General features: G+C 41.1%; 1 protein-coding gene across 2 annotated transcripts; it reads left to right on the top strand.

Moving 5' to 3' along the window:
* The first annotated feature begins 1,356 nt into the window (after nucleotides 1-1,356).
* brwd1 (bromodomain and WD repeat domain containing 1) lies at nucleotides 1,357-27,140 on the top strand. 2 transcript variants are annotated; one of them, XM_054607374.1, is made up of 44 exons: nucleotides 1,357-1,566; nucleotides 1,676-1,734; nucleotides 1,908-1,937; nucleotides 2,084-2,143; nucleotides 3,104-3,254; nucleotides 3,360-3,458; nucleotides 4,270-4,430; nucleotides 4,754-4,975; nucleotides 5,566-5,666; nucleotides 6,590-6,660; nucleotides 6,836-6,936; nucleotides 7,078-7,118; nucleotides 7,240-7,341; nucleotides 8,937-9,090; nucleotides 9,200-9,334; nucleotides 9,797-9,925; nucleotides 10,253-10,401; nucleotides 10,645-10,721; nucleotides 10,958-11,188; nucleotides 11,288-11,471; nucleotides 11,755-11,845; nucleotides 12,150-12,260; nucleotides 12,369-12,436; nucleotides 12,736-12,967; nucleotides 13,153-13,269; nucleotides 13,507-13,614; nucleotides 13,835-13,959; nucleotides 14,897-14,979; nucleotides 15,156-15,267; nucleotides 16,142-16,203; nucleotides 16,329-16,484; nucleotides 16,641-16,761; nucleotides 16,935-17,060; nucleotides 17,204-17,270; nucleotides 17,504-17,554; nucleotides 17,727-17,852; nucleotides 17,952-18,104; nucleotides 18,274-18,434; nucleotides 18,608-18,780; nucleotides 23,272-23,397; nucleotides 23,496-23,663; nucleotides 23,761-24,084; nucleotides 24,254-24,415; nucleotides 24,532-27,140. In XM_054607374.1, exons 1-44 carry the CDS (start codon nucleotides 1,530-1,532, stop codon nucleotides 25,977-25,979), a joined length of 6,765 nt encoding a protein of 2,254 aa, XP_054463349.1. In that variant the 5' UTR covers nucleotides 1,357-1,529; the 3' UTR covers nucleotides 25,980-27,140. The 2 variants fall into 2 exon arrangements, with proteins under 2 accessions (XP_054463349.1, XP_054463282.1); XM_054607307.1 differs by having other exon boundaries at nucleotides 17,727-17,870.
* Nucleotides 27,141-27,751: the final 611 nt, after the last annotated feature.

Raw genomic sequence — 27,751 nt, 5'->3', positions numbered from 1 at the left:
GTAGTGGAGTAGAACTATAAAGTAGCATCAAATGGTACTCAAGTAAGGTGCTATACCCAAATGTTGTACTTTTACATTATTTGGGTTTTTAGTTACATTACACCATTGCCAAAATAGTAAGATTTAGGCACTATAAGCTCACATCTTAGCACTACGAGGAAATGAAGTCACTCCTTTTGGGACTAGTTTGATTTCACAAAATTAATAAAAGCTAATTAACCAATCAATAACTTTTGCTCTTAGATGCTTGTTTAAGAAAGGAGATGCACTTATGACTTCTGGTGACTAGTAGTTCTCTTGAATACCTATGTTGAAGACACTTATTGTAAGTCGCTTTGGATAAAAGCATCTGCTAAATGACTGTAATATAATATAATATAATGTAATATAATGTAATGTAATATAATATAATATAATATAATATAATATAATATAATGTAATGTAATGTAATGTAATATAATGTAATGTAATATAATATAATATAATGTAATGTAATATAATGTAATGTAATATAATGTAATGTAATATAATGTAATATAATGTAATGTAATATAATGTAATGTAATATAATGTAATATAATGTAATATAATATAATGTAATATAATGTAATGTAATAATGTCATAATGTAATGTAATATAATGTAATATAATGTAATATAATGTAATATAATATAATGTAATATAATATAATGTAATATAATATCATATAATATAATAATGTAATATAATATAATGTAATATAATATAATGTAATATAATGTTATAATATAATATAATGTAATATAATGTACTATAATGTAATATAATGTAATATAATATAATGTAATATAATGTAATATAATATAATATAATATAATATAATGTAATATAATGTAATATAATGTAATATAATATAATATAATATAATGTAATATAATATAATGTAATATAATAATATAATATAATATAATATAATATAATATAATATAATATAATGTAATATAATATAATATAATATAATATAATATAATATAATATAATAAATTGGTAGAGAAAATTGGCAACCATTGCGTATGACGTCATGTGCAGAACTCACGATCCTGGTGTAAAAAAAAAAAGGGGGCGGCCGTTCGTTTTGAGTGTAATTTAAATATATATATTTAATTAAAATACATTTGTATGCGTGGATGTGTAATTCGTATCAATACTTTTAGACTTTTATAAAAAAAAATAACGCTAACGTTGCTTTTAACGTAGACTTTTTTTATTTCTTTTATTTTTTTCGTGCTCGTCTTTTGTTGGCCGCTCCTCCCCACCCCCTTTTTCCTGTGTTACTCCGCTGTGGCGGAAGTAAGTCGTATCGCTCAGGGCCTCATCCTTCCAATGGCGACTGCAAACAGGCTGAATAGAAAGCGGGAGCAACCGTGGAGGGGGGTCAGAGCTGTGTAACCGAAATTAAATAAATATATCCTATTCTCTGTAAGCCACAAAGTTAGCTCTTTAAAATATATATATATTGTTTCGCCTCTCTAAATCACGGCCGATTCAATGGCCAAAAATCGGAACATTTCGCTCCTTGAGTCGGGTAAGCCGCTAAAGTAGACCCAACTGCTCGGCTCGTTTACAGCCATATCGCTCTCGCTAATTGATGCCCTAACTGTTGTTTTCTGACCGTTGATGTGTTTCCGTTGCAGAGCTCTATTACTTGATAACTCGTTTCCTAACAACGGGTCCGTGTCGGAGAGCGGCGGAGGTGAGAGCTGTTTTTCGGGGGCTTTTTTTTTTTTAATATATACTTAAAGCTTAGTGTGTGTGGTTGTTTCCAAACTAGTTTATAACTGATTTTTTAATAAAAAAAGAGTTTAATCTGAATCGACTATTTTTTCTCTTCTCTGTGTGTGTGTGTGTGTGTGTGTCCAACTGCAGGTCCTCGCCAGCGAACTCGAGGAATATCAGGTGTGTGTTCCGTTCCAAACGTTAACGGCTAACCTTCGCGCATTTCCGTCTCACACGAATGTTGTTCGTCAACTACTTTCTCTCTCTGTGTGTGTGTGTGTGTGTACGTACATACATTTACCCAATAACCCCCTTGTTCTCCGCAGCTCTTACCCGGGAGGTTGGACTGGCTGGGGAACGAGCACCCGAGGACGTATGAAGACGTGGTGAGTTTTAAACTTCATAGTTATGTTATTGAGCTCATTGTCGGTTGTTTTTGTCTCGTGACAGGGGAGGGAGGAGGAGGGGGGTTGTTAAGGGGGGGGGGGGTTGGTGTCCATGCGCTGTTCTTGTTTACGCTCTTTGTTCTCCTACACACACACACGCTATGGACTACAGTTGGATTATCTTAAATTGGAGCGGGTCTCGCCGCTGACTCGACCCCGTCAGAGAGCACCGTGCGGCCGCTCTGTACGCTGTGTTTTGTGAGCGGACGGAGGTGTTTAATGTGGTTTAAGCCCCCCCGACTCTGTTGTACTGCAGGAAGGGTGGGTTTGTTCGGCTCCTTTAATACGTCGCGACGGCTCCGCGGACCAATCAGAGGCCGAGATTCGCTGTCGCTGCGTTACTCAGCTCGTGACCTGCGCTGTGATTGGTCCGTCAAAAAAAGGATATATTTGCATAATAAGCCACGCCCCCTCAGAATGGGAGTCTAGAAGCACATGAAAGCACCGACCAGCCTGTCCAGTATTTATTCTGACAAATCTGTTTAGACAGTCAGTGGGATATTACATGCAGCTAAAGGCCACACAATGGCATACATATAGGAAAATTTAGCTACCTACAAAAGTCTCAAATCAAGATAAATATTTCTCAGTTGCTTGTTTTCATGTGAAGCAAACTAAACCAGACTGACCCACATTACATAAAATTCTACAATAAAAAGTAGGGGAAACTAACAACTCATTATTGATTAATCAGTTTGTAAAGAAAAATATCAGAAAGCATCACTAGTTCTGACAGCCCAAGGGGACATCTTCAAAATTACTTAGAGAGCGGCAAATCCTTTTTAAGTTTTAAGTTGTTTGGCATTATAGTAAACTAATTGATTATAAAAAAATGTGTTATTCGAACAATAGTTTTATTCAGTGTCATGTCATTACTCTACTGTTTCTTTGACCTGTCAGGTTGCAGCAAACAGACATATTGCACCAGACCATTTGCTACAGATATGTAAGCAGATTGGACCAATTCTTGACAAAGACGTGCCATCATGTGTCCCAGGTGTACACTCACTCCTGGGGTCTGGGAAGCAGTCAATGCTTCGGACTGCAAAAGGTACATAATCTTCAAGGCGCCTCTAAGCTATTTTCCCCATACCCTCCATGTATTGGTAATTCTACATGCCTCTTACACTGATAAACTGCTTGTTTTGTTTTTCAGACTGCGACAGTGTAAAGTTTAATGCTTCATCATATGCAGCCCTTCACCGGGGCAGACCACCAGAGAGGCCTTTCAACTGCAAGAAACCTCCACACCTAGGTGAGTCTTGCCTCCCTCAATATTCCTCTGTTGTGTTTAAAAAAATATATTAAATGGACAAATGGATATGCTGGAAACTGGTACATGTAATTGCTCCGATCTCCCAACTAGCCCTGCATGTTGGATTATTTGTTCATTTTCATTAAATGCTGTTTAAGTTACTCAACTATTTATTAAACCAGCTTTAAGAGGACATGCTTTACAAAAAGGCCTTGTGAAATGCTTAAAACAACTTCATATTGAGGCAATGAGAACTAAAAACAGATGAAAACATTGTTCTCATGGTGTGTTTCTTTGATATTTTGTCGTTTCCCATAGCAACTTATAGAAACCAGATGCATCAGACTTCAGCAGTGCTATTGTTATTTTTTTTTTTAGAGATGTGGATGGCCGTTTTGTTTCATGCAGTACCCGAGTTTGATTCCGATCCATGACCCTTTTACTGCGTGTCATACCAGCTGTCTCTCTCCCTATCTTCTAATGTTCTCCAGCTGCTCTTAAGAGGCAATAAAAGCCATATAAACAGTCTTTTAAAAATGATTTAACCAACACAATAAGTACAAAAAACTTAACAGATCTTAAAAAGGTTTAATGAAAGACGATGCATTTACATGCTTGATAAAGCTCAAGAATAAAACATTTTTATTTTTCCATATATTTAATTTCATCCTGTGATGATTATGCACCTCCACTCTTGATCACATTAGACTAACTGTATCCCATGCCCACATATTGTGTTGATCCCAGTCTTGTTACAGCTCTGTGATTTCATCACTATATTTTCTGATGATTGGCATCTTTTCATCAACAGTGAAGGTCCATCGAGGGAGAGAGCTGACGGGGGCGCAGCGCTTCAGCTCCATCAATCCTATCAGCAACTATGAGCGCATGCGGCTGCATAGGCGGATCCTGGGGCATCTGTCTGCAGTATACTGTATCGCTTTTGACCGCACCGGTCTCAGGATCTTCACAGTAAGATGGAACTTGTCAACATATCGCATTATTAAGAAATAAACCCCTTCCTGAATGTGTGGTGATAACAATGACTTTCATTTTGCCTTTGCACTTCTGAAAGACTGATTATCACAAGGGGTAAAAGCAGAATTGTTAATCCTGCACATTTATAAATGTGACACTCGGCTGACTGTCACTGGACATACTTGATGTTGTTATGATTATATATAAGTTGCTTATGTCATAGGAGGATCCTCGAGTGCTAGCCATTCTCTTCTAATGTCTTCTAATATATCCTCAAGTAGAATATTAAAGTAGAAGTTGGTATTTTTCTTTGTCAGGGCTCAGATGACTGTTTGGTGAAGATTTGGTCTTCGTTTGATGGAAGGCTTCATTCGACGTTGCGAGGACACTCTGCAGAGATCACAGACTTGGCGGTTAATTATGAGAACACGCTAATTGCTGCGGGAAGCTGTGACAAGACCATCCGTGTGTGGTGCCTTCGTACCTGTGCCCCTGTGGCTGTGCTGCAGGGGCACAGTGGATCCATTACCTCCCTACAGGTAAATGGATCTCTGTCATGATAATATACTGGCATTTTAAGAATGAGGCAGTCCTATGTTTTAAAAGACAAATTAGGGAAGATTCCTTTTTCTTTACAAAAGTAATTTATCATCATTTGAATTAGGTTTTGAATACTAGCCACACCAGCTCTCATATTTGAGTGAATATTTTTAAAAGGGCCAATAAGATAATAGTGTCTATAACTTTGTTACATTGTGCATCTCGTTCTGCTTCCACCTATGATGAAACTAGTTTATTATATTTAAAAAATAATGACAAAGACCATACTTTTATAAAGCACTTAAAAGATTGGGTGGCAGTATATGTTTTTGCTGCATTGACCATGCCTAAAATAAAACAAGAGGAGGTGGTAGAAGGACTGGCAAAGTCTTGTTTTATACTAGAAATATGTTTCATGCCATCTTCTCTTTATCGCTATGACAACTTCCCTCAGCCAAGTGTAAAATGTTTACTGCAATATGCACATGCTGCTGGGTGGATGGAAACATACTTGCTGTTGTCTTAATATTCAACCCTCCATGTAGAATCCACGTCAGATGGCTGATCTGTGAATGTCTTGTGTTCTCAGTTCTCACCGTTTGCCAAGGGCTCAAAACGTTACATGCTTTCCACTGGAACTGATGCCACTGTCTGCTTCTGGCAGTGGGACGTCAACAATATCAACTTTAGGTGAGTGCTGCCTTAAATGTGATTGTAATGGTGACAGTCACAAATATTCAGTTGTAGTAATTAAGAGATTCCAACCTGTAATAATACTAATGTGAGAAACATACACATTAGCATGAATAAATATGACTTCCATATGGTCAACAATTTTTTTTTTTTTTTTATTTAAAAATGTTTTGTTCTTTTAAAGCAGCAAAGATTGACAATGGTGTATTACGGATCTAAAGAATCATTGACATTGCTGAGTAAACAGTTTAACATGGTCAACTGTAAACTGTTATGTAAATGTTAGTTGGATCTGGCAGTTTATTCCATGGAAATCAGCAGTAGACCAACAGCAAACGCTGGAAGACCCGTCAAACTGGGTTGACAGTCTTTTTCTGTCCCAACACTGGCTACTATATTGGGAAAATACCTACATTCAAAGAGCCTGCTTTACTTTGGCTTTAAGGCATCTAGTTGTATAGCAAGCAACCAGGTAAAAGTATAAAAACAAATAGAATATATTGACTTAAACTAAATGGGTTTTGAGTGATCTTTACTTCCCTCAAAGTGTGTTGATGAGTTTCACCTGACAAAGGAATGTCAGACCAGCACCTTACCTGACATAACAGTCAATCTGAAGTTGAAATGCCGGTTAGATTGGATGAAACTTAAAATGTAAGTTATGTAAAGATTATGACTGGTGCTAGTGCTGTAAATGAATTTAACTGCTAAATGCTAATGGACATGTGTAGGCAAATCATATGGGCAAAAAGTTAAGACAATTCTTTAAATCCTTTTTGAAAAGTCCCCCTGCAACCAAATATTGTGTACTTTACACAGCACTTTAGTTTTTAAGTTCAATGCACTTTTTCTGCCAGTAAAATATAGTCACTTGTCCTTTTCTGAATAAAATCAGTAACATTTTTTTTATATCTTTCAAGTGATCGGCCACACAAATTCATAGAGCGGCCGAGACCAGGAGTTCAGACCGTGTGCTCGTCATTCAGTCCAGGTAATAAGTCATTTTAGGTAGACTGTTATGTTGAATATAAATGCTGTGTTATATTGAATGTTTATGTTTAATTAATCTGAATCTACGCCACTTCATGTGTTACAGCATACAGTACACAGAATTATCATTGAGCTAGCATATATTTATAACAGACTAACGTAAACTTTTTTTCCAGGTGGTATGTTCTTGGCAACAGGAAGTACCGATGACGTCATCCGAATATATTACTTGGGAGGCGGAAGTCCAGAAAAGGTATCGGAGCTCCATGAGCACACGGTGAGGACCCTCTCAGAAGCCAAACTCTTGCTGTGCAGCATGTTTCATATACAGAAAACATATTGACCTAAACCTTCAGCTGCATTATCTTGTTTAAGTTATTACTAATGATTGCTCTCCATATTTCTGCTCTCTGTTCAGGACAAAGTTGACAGCATCCAATTTTGCCACTCAGGTGAAAGGTACAGTATAATCTTTGTACTTTACTCACCATTGTTTTTCTTTTTTTTATAGTAGATAAACTGAATTTAACTTAACAGTGTATGAAGTGATGGTTCAAGGTTTGGTGCTGTCCTGTTTCAGGTTTGTGAGTGGGAGCCGAGATGGAACAGCACGGATCTGGAAGCTCCATCTGCGTCAGCAGTGGAGATGCATCCTGCTCAACATGTCTGCTACTCTTCCAGGGTAAGGAGCACTTTGCTTTCGTACACCAGTGTGGATTCCTTTGATGTTTCCTCGATATTTGTGTTTCTCTAGAAGACATAGTGAGACAAGGATGTACACATTATAAGCATCAGGTTTGAATACCTATGTTGAATACACTTCCTGTAAGTCGCTTTGGATAAAAGCGTCTGCTAAATGACTGTAATGTAATGTAATGTAATCAGGATATGCAAGAACAAGATTCTCTGTAGAAAAGTATTTGGAAGATTTGTTTTATTAGGCACAATCATTTGCTCCGTTGGCCGCCTCCAAGAGCTGTTGGCGCTTGTACAAGTAAACCAGGTGCAAATGTAAACTGAGGAATTAATTTACTGAATGTTTAATTTATTCAGTTGTCAGATTGTATGAGTCTTAGCACAGCCTTATCGCCTGTTTGTGAAGCAGTTGTTAACAGATTTCTTCCCGCTGTGGACTGAAAGACGTTGTGATTTTTACGTGCAACATCATTATTTCTGGATTTGCCTGCTGATATATAAATATTTTTTGTAAAATACTTAATTTTTTGACCAATTTGCCGTGGTTTTTACGAATACATTTACCCCACATCCTAATTTACTTCTAAATGTATGGTTGGAATTAAGTGCCATGGCTATATATTTGTTTGGTCTGACAAGATGTGTAGACCTTTTTTGACCTTGTTGCTGAATTGTAGGTTAATGAAGGCGGTGCGATCTGCCTGCTAAAACATGAAACTAACTAAATATATTTAATCTGAGGAGGGTGAAAATACTGGGGGGAGTAACAAAAGAAAAAGGTTCGACATTTTGTTGTCATGCTTTATGGACAAAATCACATGCTGGCTGATTTTGGGTCCTCTATATTGTATCTTTCTAGCAAAGTATTTTTTTCTGGACACTTTGTTCAGTGTCTTACTTGGAATGACTGATGTCGGTCATACAGAATTCGTAATGTATCTGTGCGAATACAGCACATCGATGAAATATAGATATCAATCCAACAATACTTTCAGCTACTTTCACTGTTTTCTGGAATGCAAGTCGACAGAATAGTGTTTACCACCCAGAGCTTATCTGTCTGCCATGAGAGGAGAGGAACTATAAAGGAGCCTCGCTGGCAGTTTCAACAATTGGCTCGTCTGCTGAAAGCATTTTCACTCCCTTTCAAATGTTATGGCCAAAAATAAAATGTTTTTCATAGGTCTGTTTTCTCACAATTATCCGAACATGTATTCAATTTGGTACTGTGTGTTACGTTAACATCACATAGGTTTATTTGTTTATATAGCAGAGCAGAGATCACACTTCAGGGAGAGGGAGAGAAGGACTGTTCAGTGTTAGAAATTTAGATTTTGTGGAAGTGAAAGTACATAGAAGAATGTTGTGTTAGGGGAACAGGTAGCAACATGCATATTGCAGCAGGAAACGAAGGGGAAATTAATGGAACTTATTTTTTTTTTTAAATATAGCATCAGTCACAAGCAACTAATTATATTGTCATTTGTATTCAGTAATTAATACTGCGTCACTATAAGATGGTATGCATCACGTAGTGTGTGTGTGTAATATCTAATTTGATGGGGGTTTTTTCTCTATCAGTGTGGAACCAATGAGCGAAGAGGAAAGCTACTTCAAACCCAAAGTCACCATGGTAGCGTGGGATCGCCATGATATCACAGTCATCACGGCTGTTAACAACCATCTCCTCAAAGTGTGGAACTCCCACACAGGACAGCTGCTACATATCCTTAAAGTAATTGTGCACATTGTTGTGTGTCTTGTAGTAAAAATATATACCGCCTTATTTAACCTCCAAAAATGTACTAGTTATAAAACTAGACTAACTTGAACGTTGTTTTCAGGGCCATGAGGCTGAGGTGTTCGTCCTGGAGCCGCACCCTTTTGACCCCAGGATCATCCTGTCTGCAGGCCACGATGGGAATGTCTTTATATGGGATCTGCTGCGAGGGACAAACACACAGCACTACTTCAACATGGTACGCCAACACTGAGTATTATCAGAACATGGCATGTACATGGTGGTAAACACAACAGTTCTGCAACACGAAGAACAAACAATACTCCTTCTGAGACCCACCATAATACACAACATGACAAAGACAGCGATACGTAACACAGTAACAGAACAGACTTAGTTCAGTATTTATTTGTCATCAGTTTACCTTGTCTTTTTTCTTCAAGTGTTTTTCATCCTGTAACCGACTCTCATTTATCCTGAATCTGCAACTTCAGACCAACAGTCCTGTTTTTTTAACCTTCTATCTATTTCTTTGCTGTTCAATGAGTTTTCTGCCTTATTTTTGTGTGTTTTAAAAAATAAATAAAAATTAAAGTCCTGCAGGATCTTAAAAGAAAAACAGCATACAAGAAAGTTTGTTTCCCTAGTTTACAAGTTTCTGTACCTGGGTTGATTTTTTTGTTGTTTGTTTCTCATCCAGATTGAGGGCCAGGGTCATGGAGCCGTTTTCGACTGCAAATTCACCCCTGATGGCCATCGTTTTGCTTGCACAGACTCTCATGGCCATCTGCTCATCTTTGGCTTCGGCAGTTCCAAGCCATATGAGAAGGCAAGGATCCATCTCGTTTGAATCTTTGCACAAATAATTGTAGCCAGATGAAATCTATTGTAATGCCGTTTTGGGGGATACTTGTTTTCACTTGATAAATACACCGCATAGCATTTTCCAGATTAAGAAATTGTTATAGCCCTTGAATTCAAACACCTTCAAATCTTACTGTAAAGTAAAAAATAATCTAACATTGGACATCTCAAAATAAGTGTGTGTGTGTGCATGTGTGTTTGTGTCTTAATAATTCCACAAAACGTGAACGTAACAAAAGCTGCAGGTTGAAGCCATACCTTAAACTTCCTCTTTCTCCTGGTCTCCACACAGCTTCCAGACCAGGTGTTCTTCCACACAGACTACCGGCCGCTTATCAGGGACACTAACGGCTTCGTGCTGGATGAACAGACACAGCAGGCACCCCATCTCATGCCCCCACCCTTCTTGGTAGATGTGGATGGAAATCCCCATCCACCAAGGTAGACATGATGACCTTCTATCAGTTATACACCAGCCTTTTAGTCTTCAGTCATTACCTTCGAGCTTAGCTGTTTGAATGTTTGTTCCATGCAAATTCTCCATGTCCTACGCCATTATGAAAGGAATTACTAAGTAGGGTTGTGAAGTTCAATATGTTGGTTTGTCTTAATACAAGTAACTATCTGACAGCTATGTTCTATATTCTATATTCAATATTTTTAACAGCTAACATTTTTTTCCAGGTACCAGCGTCTAGTCCCAGGCCGGGAGAACATTGCTGCTGAACACCTGGTTCCTCAGCTGGGATACGTAGCCACCAGTAAGCAACCAGCTTAAATTGACTATAGTCAGTTAGTCTATAGAAAAAAAGTGTACTTTTTGATATATTAATGACAAATCCATTTTCACTGCTTTGTCGGATAACTACAACTAGAATTAGGAACATCTGAACCATTTTTTTATGTCTTTAGAAGCCACAGTAAGTGTTTGACCAGTGTTTACCTCTGCTACCATCCCACTCATGCTCTTGGTATCCCTGTTTGATGGCGTCTTCAGGTGATGGCGAGGTTGTGGAGCAGGTGATCAGCCAGCAGACTGCAGAGCACGATGAAGTTGCGATAAGACGCAGCAGCCTTTTGGACGAGGCTATCCGAAATCTCCAGCAACAACAAGACCGGCACAGCCAGGTTGGGACAGAGTTAGCGCCGGTGCCTGAAGAAGGACCAGAAGGGCAGGCTGAGGCACAGGGCCACGCCTTGGCACCAGCACCCAGCACGCCACGTAGAGGTATCAATACACCTCAACCCAATACATGCTTTATTGGATTTTTTTAGCATATTGAGCCAGTGAGCTGTTGGATGCTAGGTTTGTGATCCTTCATTGCAGTGTCTGTGAATGATCGAGCAGACGTGCAGTCACCCCCTAATGTGGGTCTGCGCCGCAGCGGACAGGTGGAGGGTGTCCGGCAGATGCACCAAAATGCTCCTCGCAGCCAGATGGCCACAGAGAGAGACCTGCAGGCCTGGAGACACAGGGTGGTGGTGCCTGAGGTGACAACCAGCAGCTACAGGTACCAGAGATATTAATATTCGCTTTAGCATACACAGGTGAAGACGTGGCATGTGCGTGACTGGCAATGTATGTACTGTTGTGGTGTTTTTTTATTAGTTTATGTTCATGTTGCTAAGTGGAAATGGATTCTTCTCCCATTAAAATATGATTCTTAAACGTACCATTCATACAATATAGAGAGCGGTTTAAATACCTAACGGGATTTTTACAGCATTGATTTTAACTCGACATTTTGTGGCTGTTCCACTTAAATTTCACACATCATGGATTTTGTTTTTTAGGGTCCAGGAGGACGTTCGGGCAGCCAGAGGAGAGGAGGAGGTGCTTCTGTATAATGCAAAGAAGAGACGCATTATCTACAGCATTTGTCGTGTAGGTTTCAATATAGGAAGTCTTCAATGGCAATTTGAAAATTGGCTTGAGTACTCGTACTTTGTGAATAATCATCAGACAGTATGGACTGTAATTTGCAGGGAACAGCATATCCATTAAAGATAATAAAAATAATATGTATACTGTGTAGATAAAATGTATCTTAAGTTTGCCTCTGTAGGTTTCATTTATTTATGTATAATCAAAGATTGAAATAAATATCAGCATTTTTTTTTCTCTGTTCACAACTACTTTGGTACAAATCTTTGCACTGGTTTTGAGTCAGCCCCATCTGTCCCCTCAGGATGATTCAGATGATGAGCCTCACACTGCGAAGCGAGCACACGGCCGCAGTGACGCCCTTGAATTCATGGACTTGTCATGCGAAGAAGGAGAGGAGACTGCAAGTTCAGAGGTAAACACTGAGGTATCACATTCTCTGCTGTCCATTTACAAGCGCCTTCGGCCTTTTTTTTTTAGGGATTTTAAGCAACTTCCTGTTTTTTATTTTTTATCTGTTCAGGACAATGAATTGGATGGCAGTGAAATGGATTCCTCCAATGAGGAAGAGTGGAATAGTGACAGCTCAAGGTATAACGTTTTATAGACTAACACTGTACTATTTTGGAGTGATCCTTTAGAATTTGTTTTAACTTGTTTAGAGTGCCAGATAAAAGGGATTTCCTGAAACCAAAAAAATATTATATAGACAGAAAAGTTTTGTCTTTCTTGTTAAAATGTTGAATTACTCCTTTGTGTTGTCTTAGGTGGCAATCCCCACCCATCTGGTACCCCAAGCAGGTTAAAACAAATAATTTAACTACGTTTTTCTGCCTGCTTTCATATATGTTACTTCAAAATTGTAATCGCAACTGCTTCTGATTAAACAGCCACACGTCCAGCGAGTACTCGGACTGGACGGCAGACGCTGGTATCAACCTGCAGCCCTCCACCCCCTTGTCGTCACGTAAACGAGTGCATCGCAGACTCAGCAGCTCTGAAGAGGAGGAGGAAGAGAATGAGGAAGAGGAGGAGAAGCAGCAGCAGCAGAGTGATGAGGAGGAAAAACCTGGCAAGAAGAGCAAAGAGAAATCCAAGAAAGCAAAGTACAAGTCACCCAGGGTGAGTTATTGAACGCAGTGCGTACAGTAAACGCAGTAGACAACCTAATCCTGATGCCATGCTGTCTCCTAACTGGTCGATCATTTCCCAGACTCTGCTTCTCTCGGGGAGGAAATAAAAGATGACTTTAGAAAGAAATATTTTAAAACGGGCTCATATTTACCTTCAACGTTTTACATCTTCAGCGTCCAAAGGTCAGACCATCCATCAACAGAGAAGTGTCCAATGAGTTCAGACCCTCACTATGGATCACTGATGTCATTCCCAGGAAGTCTCCTTTTGTTCCCCAAATGGGCGATGAGGTATGTACTTTACTGAAGAGAGGCACTTTACAAGAGCATGAGAAAAAAAATCTGCAAATTTGGGAATATTGGGGAATAATTTATTAGAATGTTAGAAATATTGAAAGATGAGATTGATCTTAAATGTACAGCAACTGTATAGATATTTGGTGGTTTAAGACGACGACATGATAACCAGCCTGTTTCTCATCTTGTAGAAAAGTTACTGTCTAAGCTCTGAGTCTCTTCTCTTCTCAGGTGATCTATTTTCGGCAGGGACACGAGGCCTACGTTGAGGCAGTGAACCGAAATGAACTGTACCCCATCAACTTAGACAAACAGCCCTGGAAGAAAATGGAGCTACGGGTAAGACTAAGAGAAATGAGAAGAAAATAAAAATGTTGTTTGAAGAGCTTGGAAGAACAGAAAGAATTCTCTAGAACATAATTTACAAAATGTTCCCTGAAGGAATTAAAAAAGAACTATTAGATACAGAAATACTGTTTTTTCTTTGTTTTTGTTTTTAACCACATTTACCCCATCCAATATGTACCCCTTATGTTGTGTTTGTTTTTTTTTGTTCTAGGACCAAGAGTTTGTGAAGATCACTGGGATCAAATACGAAGTCTGCCCTCCAACACTTTGCTGTCTCAAGCTGACTCTTATTGACCACGGCACTGGCAAAATATCAGACAAGTCTTTTTCTGTCAAGTAAGCTGCTCAGTTTTTCTATTGAGAAACAAATCATATATTGTTGCATTTCTTACTCCCATTAGTAACCCAACATGAAGGTGGCATTTAAACCGAATGTACATGATATGGAGGGTATGATTCTAAAATGTTTTCTAGTGAAAGCCTACCTTTTGGTTGTGGGTTAATGTTATGATCAGGACAACATTTTTGTTGGAAAAAAAATTGTTTTTAGCTTGACATGTATGCTGCATTTCTGGTACTGTAATTTGTGATTATCTATCAGTATAATTCAGTATCAGTTTCACAAAGCCAAAATCTTCAAAGGTTATTGCAGTGTTCTCAAAGTGGGGTCAGGGCACTCTGCCTGGGGATACGTGAAACGTTTTCAGATTCATTCATTTAAATTATGAGGGCATTTTTACATCTATCTATCACGTCTAGAATCTATCTATTAGAATCTGCAAATATGTATAAAAGTATTACCGGGAGACCTCATGTGATTAGAAATGATCCACCACGTCTGTGTTTCATACAGCATCTTTGCACGGGATAAGCAAAGTTTGTATTTTACCTGAAATTACTGACATTCTCATTCAGATATGATATCAAGGCTCAATGTAACATCCATAAAAGCCAATCCAAACCTAATCCAAAAATAATGGTAGGTATTTAACAAATGACGGACATGGCAGAGTTGCACAGGATTAAGATAAAAGACAACATTCGAAATTATAAAAAATTACTAGAGGTCCACAGGTTATTGTAGTCCTGTGTGAATAGGGGTAAAGACTGTAGAAGTGTAAAAAATAGGCTGTGTAAAATGATTCTAAAGGACATACATTGGGGGCCTCGGTTATTTCACTGTCTTGTTAGGGATCCTTGCCTGGGGAAAAAATAGAGAACTTCTGGTTTATTGTACTTCCGCATTAAAGTGACATATATATTTCTCCCACAGGTATCATGACATGCCAGATGTGATCGATTTCCTCGTGTTGAGGCAAAGTTATGACGAGGCGCTTCGTAGAAACTGGCAACCAAGTAAGTTTGTGCTCCCAAGTAGTCAATTTTATAACTTTGTCTCCATTTCAAACTAATAACTACTGTGGTGTGGAGCATTATTCCACTGGGAGGATAATTCTGAATTTCTTTGTAGATATAGATAATGTGGATTTTTCTTCCTGCTTCTAAATTGGTTACCATCTTCCCCTGTGCAGATGACCGGTTTCGCTCAGTGATAGACGATGCCTGGTGGTTTGGAAGCATCGTCTGTCAGGAGCCCTACCAGCCTGAATACCCCGACAGTCTCTTCCAGTGCTTCAAAGTCAGGTGGGAAAACACACATGTTATCATGACCGGGTAGCTGGAGATATGGTGGTTGTGGTGTCACCATCAATTCAGAATATTAGCTAGTTTCTATGACACACTGCTTTTGATATTGTCAGTCTAGGACTCGTCTGTCTGTCCGCTATTGGTTATTAAGAGACATGAGTGTCATGTCCATCCCACTGTTCTTGTAATGACGGAAACAAATCCATTATAGTTTTTAAATTGAAAAAAACCAAAATCAACTTTTTCGTGACCGCATTATATAAAAAAAGTAATTGCACACTCAAACATGCTTTTTAAACTAGAAACTCAATGACCTGACTGTACTTTGATAAAACGCATCAATCAATCTGCAGTTCATGGTTGAAAATGTCTAAAAACGCCATCTGCTGTTTTAAGTCAGCCCCAACTTAAAAAGGCAAATTCTGGGCATACAGTAGACCGTTTAGGACTAATGTACCCCATGAAATAAAATGTTAACCCCTCCTCGCCTCTCTGGGCAATTCTATCGTTTTGATCAATCACAGCACAGTTAATTTAATGGTTTGGCAAATGAGTACCCTAGCTGTATCTCTTGTATCATTTGTGGTCTGATTAACAGTGGATCGATTAGATTCAGTGCCACATGCCTTATTGCTATCTCCAAGCCACTGCTGCTAGCTGCCATCAGCTCTGGCCTTCATATTTGTCGACTCTGCGTTGAGCCTTTCGTCATGCGTAAGAAGGTGTGGATAAGTGTGTGGACTAAGACTCAGACCGGGGAGTGCAGTTAGACCTTTATTCTGAATTAAACCCCCCAAAAAAGGTAACACTCAATGTTGTTGGAAGCGGGATGGTTGACTTTGGCAACAATTGTTTTTTGTGTTTTCACCAGATGGGACAATGGGGAAGAAGAGAAACTGAGTCCTTGGGATGTCGAACCTATTCCTGATAATGGTAATTAAGACTTTTTACTTGCTAATTTCTGCCACATCCACACATTAAAACACAACTGATGTCTGTTCACAAAGTGGGGTTAATGGGGTTAATGCATATTGAATAAGTTTGTGTCTGCCATGCAGCTCAGCAGCCCGAGACAGAAGGAGGTGGTATCCCTGTGACTGCAGATGAGATGATTGAGTTGATGTACAAGCCTCTGCCTGGGGAGTGGGGGGAGAGGAGCAGAGACGCTGAGTGTGAGCGCATCGTCGCCGGCATCGACCAGCTCATCACCGTTGGTGTGTATGCATGAACAAGCTCTCTAATGTTTGCGCTCAATAACACACCTACTTTCACATCTCAATCACATTGCCGTATATTTAGGTAATAATACTAATTTATAATAATTTCTTCCCATTCTTACTTACCCACCTTCCAATGTGTTTCTGCTATAGAGATTGCAGCTCCCTTCTCTGGTCCTGTGGACTTAGTCCAGTATCCCACCTACTGCACTGTAATCGCCTATCCCACTGACCTGGGCACCATCAGACTGCGACTCAGGAACAGATTCTACAGGTCAGTCCCACCAGTCTTTCCTCCTTCCTCTTTACCACCAAAGCAAAGGCTACGGAATGTTTGCACCCCACTCTGACCTTGAAATGTCTTCGGCTGTTGAAAATCAATTAATTGACGTTTTTGTTTTGTTTTATGAAGACACTGTGTATTTACTCTTCTCTGGTGTTCCACAGGCACCTCTCAGCATTAATTTGGGATGCCAGGTATATTGCACATAACGCCCGCACTTTCAATGAGCCAAGGAGCAAGATTGCCCACTCTGCAAAGATCATCACAAATGTCCTCCAGAAGTTTGTCAAGTACGTCTTACTTGTTATTTGTTTGGACTCGTACTTTTTTTGTGAGAATCTTGTTCATGTGATGATGCCAAAATAACAGGCACAGTGCCATTCAAATAAGTTGTCTTGCACACTAAATTGACACATTCTTCCTACTTTCCCAGTAATCCCAGCTGCACAGATATCATGGAGATTTACAATGCTGTTGAGGAAATGGATGATGATGATGAGGTAAGTCTGATTAAATCAGCTTGAGTCCTTCGTATTATATTTGTTTGCTCTATCATGCACTGCTGTGGAATTACTATGTTATTTTCAGTAAACCTAAATTGCCCATAAATGGTTACAATTGATTGTTAGGAAGATCTTTTTTTCCCCCCATTTTTAGTAATTCAACCATGGTCAAAAAGTAATCTGGTTAATAATCAGACTCAAATAATCCAAATGTGTTTTACTACCTACAGATAGAGGATACAGAAGCACCAGGAACATCCTCTGGACACAGACTGCGTCAGGTAAATAGATGGGTTGCGATAGAACTGATAACAAAGGACTTTGACCTTCTATAAAAACAACCCAAATACGTATGATTATTTTGTATGGGATTCCGGGTTAATGATTCATGAGCAGCAGATGTCATGCATTACATGTCATGATGATTTCCTCTCTTTCTCCTCGATATTGCAGCGCTCTGTAGAGGTGGTGCCTGACAGAGACGCCTGGAAGGAGCAGTGCAAGTATCTGCTCACCTACATATTTGACTGTGAGGACTCCGAACCGTTCAGACAGCCTGTGGATCCTCAGAACTATCCAGTGAGTAAACAAAACAAAGTAAGGACAGGTGTTCAACATGATAGATTTTGTGTTTCAGTGATTTGATGAAGCCTAAATTGTGTTTGTTTGCTTGTACAGGACTACCATGACATCATTGATACACCAATGGACTTTGACACAGTGAAAAGGACCTTGTTTGAAGACCGCTATGAAAACCCAGTAGAGCTTTGCAAAGACACACGGCTTATATTTGCAAACGCTAAAGCCTACACACCCAATAAACGCTCCAAGGTAAGTCGGGGTGATCAAAGAAATGTCACGATGAATGCTCTTTAATGCAGGACATATATAATCATAAATGTAATGTTTAGAGTTAATTTAATGAAATTCTTTTGATTGATTTGATGAATATATTTTTTTGTTTGAGCCTATTTTAGTCACCTTTTCTGTTCTATTCTAGATTTACAGCATGACCTTGAGGCTCTCTGCCTTCTTCGAGGAGCAAATCAGAACAATCATATCAGAGTACAAAACTGCCATCAAAAGCAGCGATAGGCTCCGCCGCAGTCAGAGGTTCCGCAAGAAAATGCAGCAGCAGGATCAGTCCAACGCCACATCTAGGTCTGTTTGAGTTTTTTTTTTTTTTTTTTTTTTTTTTTTTTTTTTTTTTTTCTTTTTTAAATGCTTACAATAATCTGATAGGAAAAAGTTCGAGAGCAGTACACGACATTTAGTGTTTCCTGTTCATGTTCCATGTCTGAAAAGTTGCATTCTCTTTTCTTTTTTTTCTCAAGTCAAAAGAAAGCTGCTGTAAAAACTCAGGAAAAAGTGGAGTCGACATCAGTGACCAAATCTACCTCAGCCAAAGTGTCTGTTCCTGAAAGAGCCAGGAGGAGTCGAAGAAGCAGATCACGTCACAGCTCCTCAGACGATGACTCCGGCTCCAAAGCTGCTTCATCAACACCAGGTACAAAATAAACTTTGCCTCATAGTAGGTTCTTCAACAGTACTCTCATTGTTTCTTTGCCTACAGCAGTCCCATGGCATATTAATGGTTAAGATGTAAACTTATCTCAAATATAGTAAGCAACATGGGTGTATGTTGAGGAATAATTCACTCCAACACATTCTGGGTTGTCCTTCTAACTTTAGAGAAGGCCCAACACTGAACCAGACGAGCCCAAACCAACTTCTCCTCGCTCTCCCTCTTTCTTTCCTTTCCCTTTCTTCACCCTATAACATCCAGCTGCCTGAACAGCGCAGACATTACATTACATTACAGTCATTTAGCAGACGCTTTTATCCAAAGCGACTTACAATAAGTGTATTCAACATAGGTGTTCAAGAGAACTACTTGTCACCAGGAGTCATAAGTGCATCTCCTTTCTTGAACAAGCATCTAAAAGCATAAACCAGAGCAAAAGTATAGTGCAGAAGCAAATTACTACGAAAACAATAATTGCAACAAACTAATACGAATACAATAAGTGCAACAAACTAATACGAATAGAATAAGTGCAATAAACTAATACGAATACAATAAGTGCTAAGAGGAAGGCTCAGGGTAGTACTTCTTGAAGAGGTGAGTTTTCAGCCTGTGCCGAAAGATGGGCAGCGAGTCTGCTGTCCTGACGTCAGTGGGGAGTTCATTCCACCACTGAGGGGCCAGGACAGAAAAAAGCTGTGACCGGGTCGATCGGCCGCAGGGACCTCTGAGCGACGGGGCAACCAGTCGCCCCGAGGCAGCAGAGCGAAGTGGTCGGGCGGGGGTGTAGGGCTTGACCATGGCCTGGAGATAGGAAGGAGCTGTTCCTTTCACTGCCCTGTAGGCTAGCACCAGAGTCTTAAACTGGATGCGAGCTCTTACAGGGAGCCAGTGTAGTGAACGGAGAAGGGAAGTTGTGTGGGAGAATTGAACACCAGACGAGCTGCAGCTTTCTGGACAAGCTCCAGAGGTCTGATGGCCGACGCCGGGGCTCCGGCAAGTAGTGAGTTGCAGTAGTCCAGGCGGGAGATGACCAGAGCCTGGATGAGCACCTGCGCCGTCTCGTCAGTGAGGAAGGGGCGAATCCTCCTGATGTTGTAGAGCAGGAATCTGCAGGAGCGTGTGACCGATGCAATGTTTGCTGAGCACGACAGTTGGTCGTCCAGGGTTCACACCCAGATTCCTCACAGTCTGAGTTGGCGTCACCACGGCATCATCAATGGTGATGGACAGGTCTCGGTGCGGGCAACCCTTCCCCGGGAGGAACAGTAGCTCGGTTTTGTCCAGGTTGAGCTTCAGGTGGTGTGTCGCCATCCAAGCACGCAGCAATGCGTGCCTCCACTTGGGTGTCACCGGGGGGAAATGACAAGACCAGCTGGGTGTCATCGGCATAACAATGGTAAGAGAAGTCATGCGAGCGAATAACAGAACCCAGAGATGTTGTGTAGAGCGAGAAGAGAAGGGGGCCCAGAACTGAACCTTGTGGAACCCCCGTAGTCAGCATGCGTGGTTCCGACACGGCCCCCTCCATGTCACCTGGTAGGATCGACCTGTCAGGTAGGATGCAAACAGGGAGAGTGCAGAGCCTGAGACGCCCATCCCCTCGAGGGTGGAGAAGAGGATCTGGTGGTTCACCGTGTCAAACGCCGCTGACGGGTCCAGGAGAATCAGGACAGAGGAGAGAGAGTTCATTCTCGCGGCGTGAAGCGACTCTGTCACCGCAAGGAGGGCTGTCTCTGTCGAGTGACCCACCTTCAACCCGGACTGGTGGGGGTCCAAGAGGTTGTTCTGGTGGAGGTAGGAAGACAGTTGTTTAGAGACAGCGCGTTCAAGTGTTTTAGATAGAAAGGGTAGAAGAGAATCCGGTCTGAAGTGCTTGACATCAGAGGGGTCAAGTGATGGTTTCTTCAGAAGGGGGGTGACTCTGGCAGTCTTGAAAGCCGAGGGAAAGCATCCCGATACAAGAGATGTGTTGATGAGGTGGGTGAGGAAAGGAAGGAGTTCAGTCGCAATAGACTGAAGAAGAGGGGAGGGGATCGGGTCAAGGGAGCACGTGGTGGGGCGGTTAGATGTAACAAGGTCGAGGACCTCGTTAAGGGGGAGCTGAGGGGGAAGAGCTGGAGAGGGTAGAGAGGGGGAGGGTGGACAGGGAGAGGGGCGCTGAGAGAAGGAGGATCTGATATCGTTTACCTTCTTGTCAAAGAAGTTGGCGAAATCATCAGGGAGAAGGGAGGAAGTAGGAGGAGGGGGTGGGGGTTGGAGGAGTGAAGAGAAAGTTTCAAAGAGTTTTTTTTTTTTTTTTTTTTTTTTTAGGATTGGAAGCAGAGGTTAGGATTTTAGAGCGAAAAAAAGCCGCTTTAGCAGTAGATAGAGGAGGAAAAAGTGGAAAGGAGAGATTGGAAGTTAAGAAGGTCCTCCGGGAGTTTGCCTGTTCTCCTATTTACGCTCAGCCGCTCTTGAGCTCCGTCTATCAGTACGCACTGAGTCCCACAGCCATGGGGCAGGAGGAGTTGGCCGTGCAGGCCTGGAGGTGAAGGGACAGAGGTTGTCCATAGAGGAGGAAAGGGTGGAGAGGAGAAGATCAGTAGCAGTATCGGGGGATAGGAGAGAGAAGGATTCAGGGTCAGGGAGGGCAGAGGTAACGGAAGAGGAAAGATCAGCGGGGGAGAGGGAGCGGAGATGACTACGGGTAGAAACCATGTGGGTAGGTGGGGGAAGTAAAGGGGGAGAGGGAGAGGGAGTAGTGGTCCGAGAGCTGGAGGGGAGTGACAGAGAGGTTAGCAGTAGAACAGTGTCTAGTGAAGATAAGATCCAGCTGGTTGCCGGCCTTGTGGGTAGGAGGAGAAGAGGAGTGGTAGAGGTCAAAGGAGGAGAGGAAGGAAAGCAGAGGTTCTAACTTATCAGTCTGGATGTTGAAGTCGCCGAGCATGATGAGTGCGGCGCCATCGTCATGGAAGTGCGAGACTAGTGTGTCAAGCTCCTCCAGGAACTCACCAAGAGGGCCTGGTGGGCGGTACACAACAGCAATGGTGAGCTTGACTGGATAAGTGACAGTAACAGCATGAAATTCGAAAGAGGAAGGGGAGAACTGTGGAACAGAGACAAGAGAGTATTTCCATTTTGAGGAAATTAGCAGGCCAGTGCCACCACCTCGCCTCGCAGCTCTGGGAGTGTGAGAGAAGGAGTGCACATCTGACAGAGCTGCGGGTGTGGTGGTGTTTTCTGGTGTGATCCAGGTCTCAGTTAGAGCAAGAAAGTTGAGGGAGAGCAAGGATGCGTAGCCTGAGATGAACTCAGCTTTCGGCACTGCCGACTGGCAATTCCAAAGCCCCCCCGACACCACCCGCTCACCATGGGCTGAGAGAGTGGGATAGATGAGATTAGTGGAGTCACGGCACCTGGGAGTGACCCACTGTCTACGTGACCACCGGACAGAGGAACAGACAGAAATAGGATGCAAACACATGGTAGTCAATAAAAACAAATTACTGACCCGCAAGTACACGCTCGAGAAGTCATGCTTGAAAAAGTCGCCCTGTTGCCTTCGTTCGCCCGACGCTTCCAGCCACCAGCAGTGGTTAAGGACCTACCTACTGATTGCTCATTGTCTGCCAGGAGTGGAAGCCACTCCCCCTAGCACTTAAGAGGACAATTGACCTATTGAAACTAAACCACACCTCTCAAAGCAGTTCCTGATTACAGCAACAGCACAGACAACAGAATCAGCAACAAACACTAAAACTTAAGCAGGCTTGGTACAGTTAAGAGCAAATTATAAGAGCAAGAACAATATACTTAGTCTATTCTAGCAGAATCAAGTAGTTCAGTATCCCTCCAGAAGTCAAATACACTGGACAGACTAGTGGTGATATCTGCTACCAGATCATCAACTAAACATTACTGTAGACACTAAATGTGTTTAAACAAGAAGGTAGATGGCAATTCAATAACATACAAAACTTACGTTTGCACATGCACTACTATGTCTAAACCTGTGTTTACGTTAATATGTTTACATCACACAATTTAACTCTTATACTATTATGGAAGGGGTTAAAAACTTGCTGTTAAGATGTTCATTTTAAACTTTCACAATACATTAACTTCCCCTTGTTAGATGTTTTCCAGTTCCGTTTTTTTTTACTTTAATGACTTTAAACTGAAATGTGTTGCGATAAATAGAGCCTGTAGTTTCATTGAGGGAATCAATTTGACTCTTGAAAGCTCCAGTGCACATGCTTGTCTCTGTTTTGGCCCGACAGCGGTGGAATGAACTCTAAAGTGAAGTCAAGAGCAAAGTCCCAGTACATTTATCACTAAATCTTTAGTTCTCTAACAAGCTTTTAGCAGTTTATTTATGAGGGTTGCACTTCCTATTATCTGTCTCTGGTTCCTTCATTTATTGTAGGTCCCCTTGGACAAAGGCATCTGCCAAATTATTGTATCAAATGTATTTTTTTAAATGTATTTCAGAGTCTGACAGTGAGAGCGAGCTGAGTGAGTCGGAGGTGGAGAAACGTCCTGGTTCGTCAAGGCACCATCAACGGAGACCGAAAGCAAGAGTTACTAGAAGTAACCGTGCTAAGCAGAGGAAAAAAGGTCAGCTTGCGTATTCCTGTTAAAATACCGTTTTTCAATCATGCCACATTTTACTCGAACATTCTTAAATCGTATATGTGGATGGTTGTTGTTGCCAGTTGCAGAGAGCGATAGTGAAGAAGAGGGGGAAGAAGAAGAAGCGGAGGAGGAAAGCGAAGGTGAGGATGGACAGATGTCTTCACGTCGCCGCTACCCGAGCAGGAGTAAGAACAGCAGGAGCACACGGCTGACCAGAAACAGTGCTGGTGCAGACAAGAAGCGCACAGGTAAACACTAGGGAAACTGTCTTAAGCCTAACTCTAGGCGAACTACAAACATCACTTGCCATTATGTTAAACTTCCCTCCGTATGGCTTGTTTTCAGAGAGCAGATCAGAGATGAACGGTCACAGCAGCAGATCGTCTCGCAGGGAGAGACATCGCCACCGAGACTCTGTCAGAGCCACATCCCAGGGCTCTGACAGGGAAGAGGGGATCACGGTTCGCAGGTCACTCACGAGAAAGACGGCGAGGGCGGCTGTGAATAAGATGAAACTTCTTGAAGCATCCGACGAGGACTTTGAGGAGCAGGATGAGGAGGAAAAACCGAGGAGGAGCAGCAGCCGCCTTCGCCACACAGTCCGGACCAGCAAGCGCAACGCAGTGATCCAGAGCAGCTCAGATTCTGATGAAGAGCCATCAAGACGGGGTATGCAAATGCTCTTCTTTGTACTTTTATCATACAAATTCAAAACTTTAACCATGACATTTAAATTCAAAAACAGTCCCCTAAATATGTGTTGAAAATATTTGCATTTTATGTTTTAGGCAGCTTACAGGATATATTTTCTAAATACTGTCCTTGTTTCTTTTTCTAGCTTCTCGGACAACAAAGGAATCAGGTGGTGAATCCAAGGAGGAGGAGGAGGAGGATGACAATGACAGTGATGCTTCATCGTCCTCCAAGAATCTGCAGAACGGAGACTCGAGATCCAAAAAACAGAGGACATCAAGACAAGCTGCTAAGAATAAGGGAAATGGTAAGAAATGTCCTCATCGATCATGATTAGATTTTGATTTTTAGTTGCCGCTTGCTTGGAATTACGATGAAAGTTTCTCTAATAGTTGGATTTTTTTTCCCTCTTGTCCTCTGCAGATACTTTGTCCCATGTGAATGGACACGGTGCAAAACATCACAAGTCTGACAGCAACTCTGAGCAAGAGGAAGCTGCAGAGGAGAGTTCTGGAGAAGCTGAAGTTTCTGTGTCTCAGAAACCCTCCAGAAGCACAGCAACCACTCAAGCCAGGAAAAAAAGGATTACAAGTGAGGAAGAAGAAGAAGAAGAAGAAGAGGAGGAGGAGGAGGAGGAGGAGGACTCTGAACGCAGGACCACACGACACAAACTTCCCGTCAGCTCAGATGAAGAGGAGAAATTCAACAGTTCTCAGAAACACCCACACCAAAATGGAAGAAATGTGGAAGAAGCAATCCACAAGGACTCTAAGAAAAAGTGTAAAGTTTCACTGTCAAAAAGCCAAGATAAACAAAAGTCTGCCTCAACTAATAAACTGGATGGTGCTGAATCAGAGGAACTCGGTGGTTCTCCAAAGAGGTCCAGCCCACGCAAGAAAAAACTGAAAGATAAAGAACGCAAAGTAGAAAGCAATCCCTCTAGTGAGGAATCGGAGGTTGAAACAAAGTCAACGAGGCCAACAAGAAACAAGACAAAATCTAAAAGGCCTCGTGGCTCCGCTTCAGAGAGTTCTGAGCAGGAATACAAACCCAAGAGGAAGTCGAGGAGGAAATGCTCCACTGGCTCATCAGACGAAGAGTCAAATTATTCAGAAAATACATCAAATCGAAGGCGGAATCTCCGAGCCCTACCAAAAAAGAAATACATAAGTGACAACTCTCTCTCTGAGGAAGACTCTGCATCTGTAAGCCAGCAAAAACAGGGAAACGGTAAGAAAACAGCCACAGCATCGAGGGAAGACAGGTATAATACGAGAGAGTCGAACAGAACCTCACCGAATGAAGCCAGGAATCCGCTGTCTTCCACTAAAAAACGTATTTACACCTCAGATTCTGAAGATGAGGAGGCGGATGGAAAGAAGGAGCCAGTGTCCAAGAACAATAAAAACAGCAAGTCAGGCTCCTCAAAGCGTCCCAAAATGGAATCCAAACAAAAGGATGCCAAGAGCAACGAGGAAGAAGCCTCTTCCCAAGCAGATTCCAGCGAGGAGGCTGAGGAAAAAGATGTTGATCGTTCAAGGAGAAAGAAGAATGCCAGGCGGCCAAAACACAAACGAAAGGAAAGCTACAGCAGCAGCAATCACAGTTCTGACTCGGAAAGCAAGCATTCGTCTTCAGCCTCTGAAAACCCGTTGGCCAGCTCAGGGTCCCGCAGCAGTCCAAAGAGGAGAAGTCACAGACGGTCTGGGGTCGTTGAAAGAACTGCAAGCCGCCAGCTAAGGCAGCGCCGCCACCAGTCCGCTTCAGAGGAGGAGTGCAGCGACGAGTTGTCCATCAAAACGAAGCGAAAGACGCGCGTGAACACTCGTAACCGGGGCAAGCGGACAGTAAGTTATCACGACAGCGAGTGAAACGACGTAGCAGCTCGAACGGTGGAGGAAAGACGGAGACGGACATTAACTGGAGACCTTTAAAGACACTTGATGGCCACGTTATGGTAGTAGCACTGGAGTCCTCGAGAGAAAATGCTGTGAATCTGTTTCATTCAGGGATATTTATATTTTCTATGAAAAACATGTTTATAGATGTAATACAAATTCAAGCATTTGAAAAGCTGGTTTTTCCACAAGGATACAGAGCAAAACACCACCTCCCATACTGCTTGTTGTGATTGGGCCAGCAGAGTAACCATTCTGGGGAATCCTGTCAGCTTGGGTGCTATCTAATATACCTCTGTTTAATGGCTTGCACTAAGATACACTGTAATGAGGTATTTCATACACTAGTTTTGCATTAGAAACTCAGGGGTCAAATAAGTTTACTGTAGTCTCAGACATGCAGTTGTTTTTTTGAGCTAAAGTAAGGACAAGAAACAATTCCAGGTTGGCAGATGTCCAAGCACACTCACTGGGACAAAACGAATTCATGTTCAGACTTTAGACTACAGCACTCCTTTGTAAATCCACACACTTAATGCTCGACTGTATTATGAGTTGATATGAGCCAAATGAACGAATATGTATTCTTTCCCCCATACCATTTCATTTTTTTTATTTTTTATTAATTAGTTTTGTGTTGTTTTCTAGTGAATAGATGTAAATAGTTGATTGAGAATGAATCGTCTGAAAGGTTTGTTGATCAGTCAGTAGCAAAACATTTATTTAAATTTGAGCTTTTTTATTTTTCTTTCTTTCTGTCTTTTTTTTTATTTTTTACATTGTCTTGCCATATGTCACAAATTGGTACCTTTTTGCCAAGTACATGGAAACAAAAGTACTGCAAAATACTGTGATTTCTCATATTGGGAAGACCTTTTTATTGTTGTCCTGTGTTATCTACTTTCAGTATTAAATTGATTTTCAGAGATGACTTAAGACATTTTGCCAGTCACATGGTTTAGTTTTGTTTATGGGGAGGTTTCTAAATACAGTCGCTTTATGACATTTTGCTTAATGTTTTTCATACTACACCTTTAATAAATCGGTTTCAAAGGAAAACTGTTAATGCAATGTGGTTGTGGAGTGCAATGAATGAGTTATTCCTCATATAAATAAAGACATCATTTCAAGGTGCATTCTGTGTTTGACTTAATCTTAACCATTGACATAATGAATAGTCAGTAATGAAATTGCATCTGTCTTGCTCAGTTTGTTTATTGCAGGTATTCATTTAACAGATAGTTAGAAATGCAATAACAGATCAGGTATTATTTGTGAAAACCCCTGCTGGTTGAGATGTAATTCAATTTCGACACATTATAATCTAAGTTCAGGACGAAAATATTGTATTTCTGCCTCCGAGGAGTTTATCTAAAAAAATTAAAGCAATAGTTCACTATTTTGAGAAATATGCTTACAGGGGAAAAAAGCTAGTTCCCTATATGTTTATGACATCCACTACGACTTAAATTTATATAGATGGTAATAAATTTAATTGAATATAGACAATCATGATTCAAGTAGTTTTGGCACTCAATCTCTGAATGCTTCACGGCAAACCTCCATTAAAATGTCAAACAATTTATCAGCTTCCAGATGAAATAAAAAATGATTAGCACATCCTTTTCTTTATTTATTATCCTTTTTTTTATGGTGTATCAGTGTTATTTGCATTTTTGTCATCCGAATATATTGTGTAGTTAAATATAACGTTCATACAGCGTATAATTAATCAGGTTAAGCTG

The sequence above is a fragment of the Anoplopoma fimbria genome, chromosome 1 (assembly GCF_027596085.1).
Source record: "Anoplopoma fimbria isolate UVic2021 breed Golden Eagle Sablefish chromosome 1, Afim_UVic_2022, whole genome shotgun sequence".
NCBI classification, from domain to species: domain Eukaryota; kingdom Metazoa; phylum Chordata; class Actinopteri; order Perciformes; family Anoplopomatidae; genus Anoplopoma; species Anoplopoma fimbria.
This window is presented reverse-complemented; position numbering and strand designations above follow the sequence as displayed.

What these genes read in the sequence shown, in the direction of transcription:
- brwd1 (XM_054607307.1), top strand. Translation starts at nt 1,530, where the DNA reads ATGGCCAAAAATCGGAACATTTCGCTCCTTGAGTCGG. An exon ending in ACCCAGCACGCCACGTAGAG is followed by an intron (nt 11,189 to 11,287) that starts GTATCAATACAC and finishes CCTTCATTGCAG; the next exon opens with TGTCTGTGAATGATCGAGCA. An exon ending in TCGTAGAAACTGGCAACCAA is followed by an intron (nt 14,980 to 15,155) that starts GTAAGTTTGTGC and finishes TCCCCTGTGCAG; the next exon opens with ATGACCGGTTTCGCTCAGTG.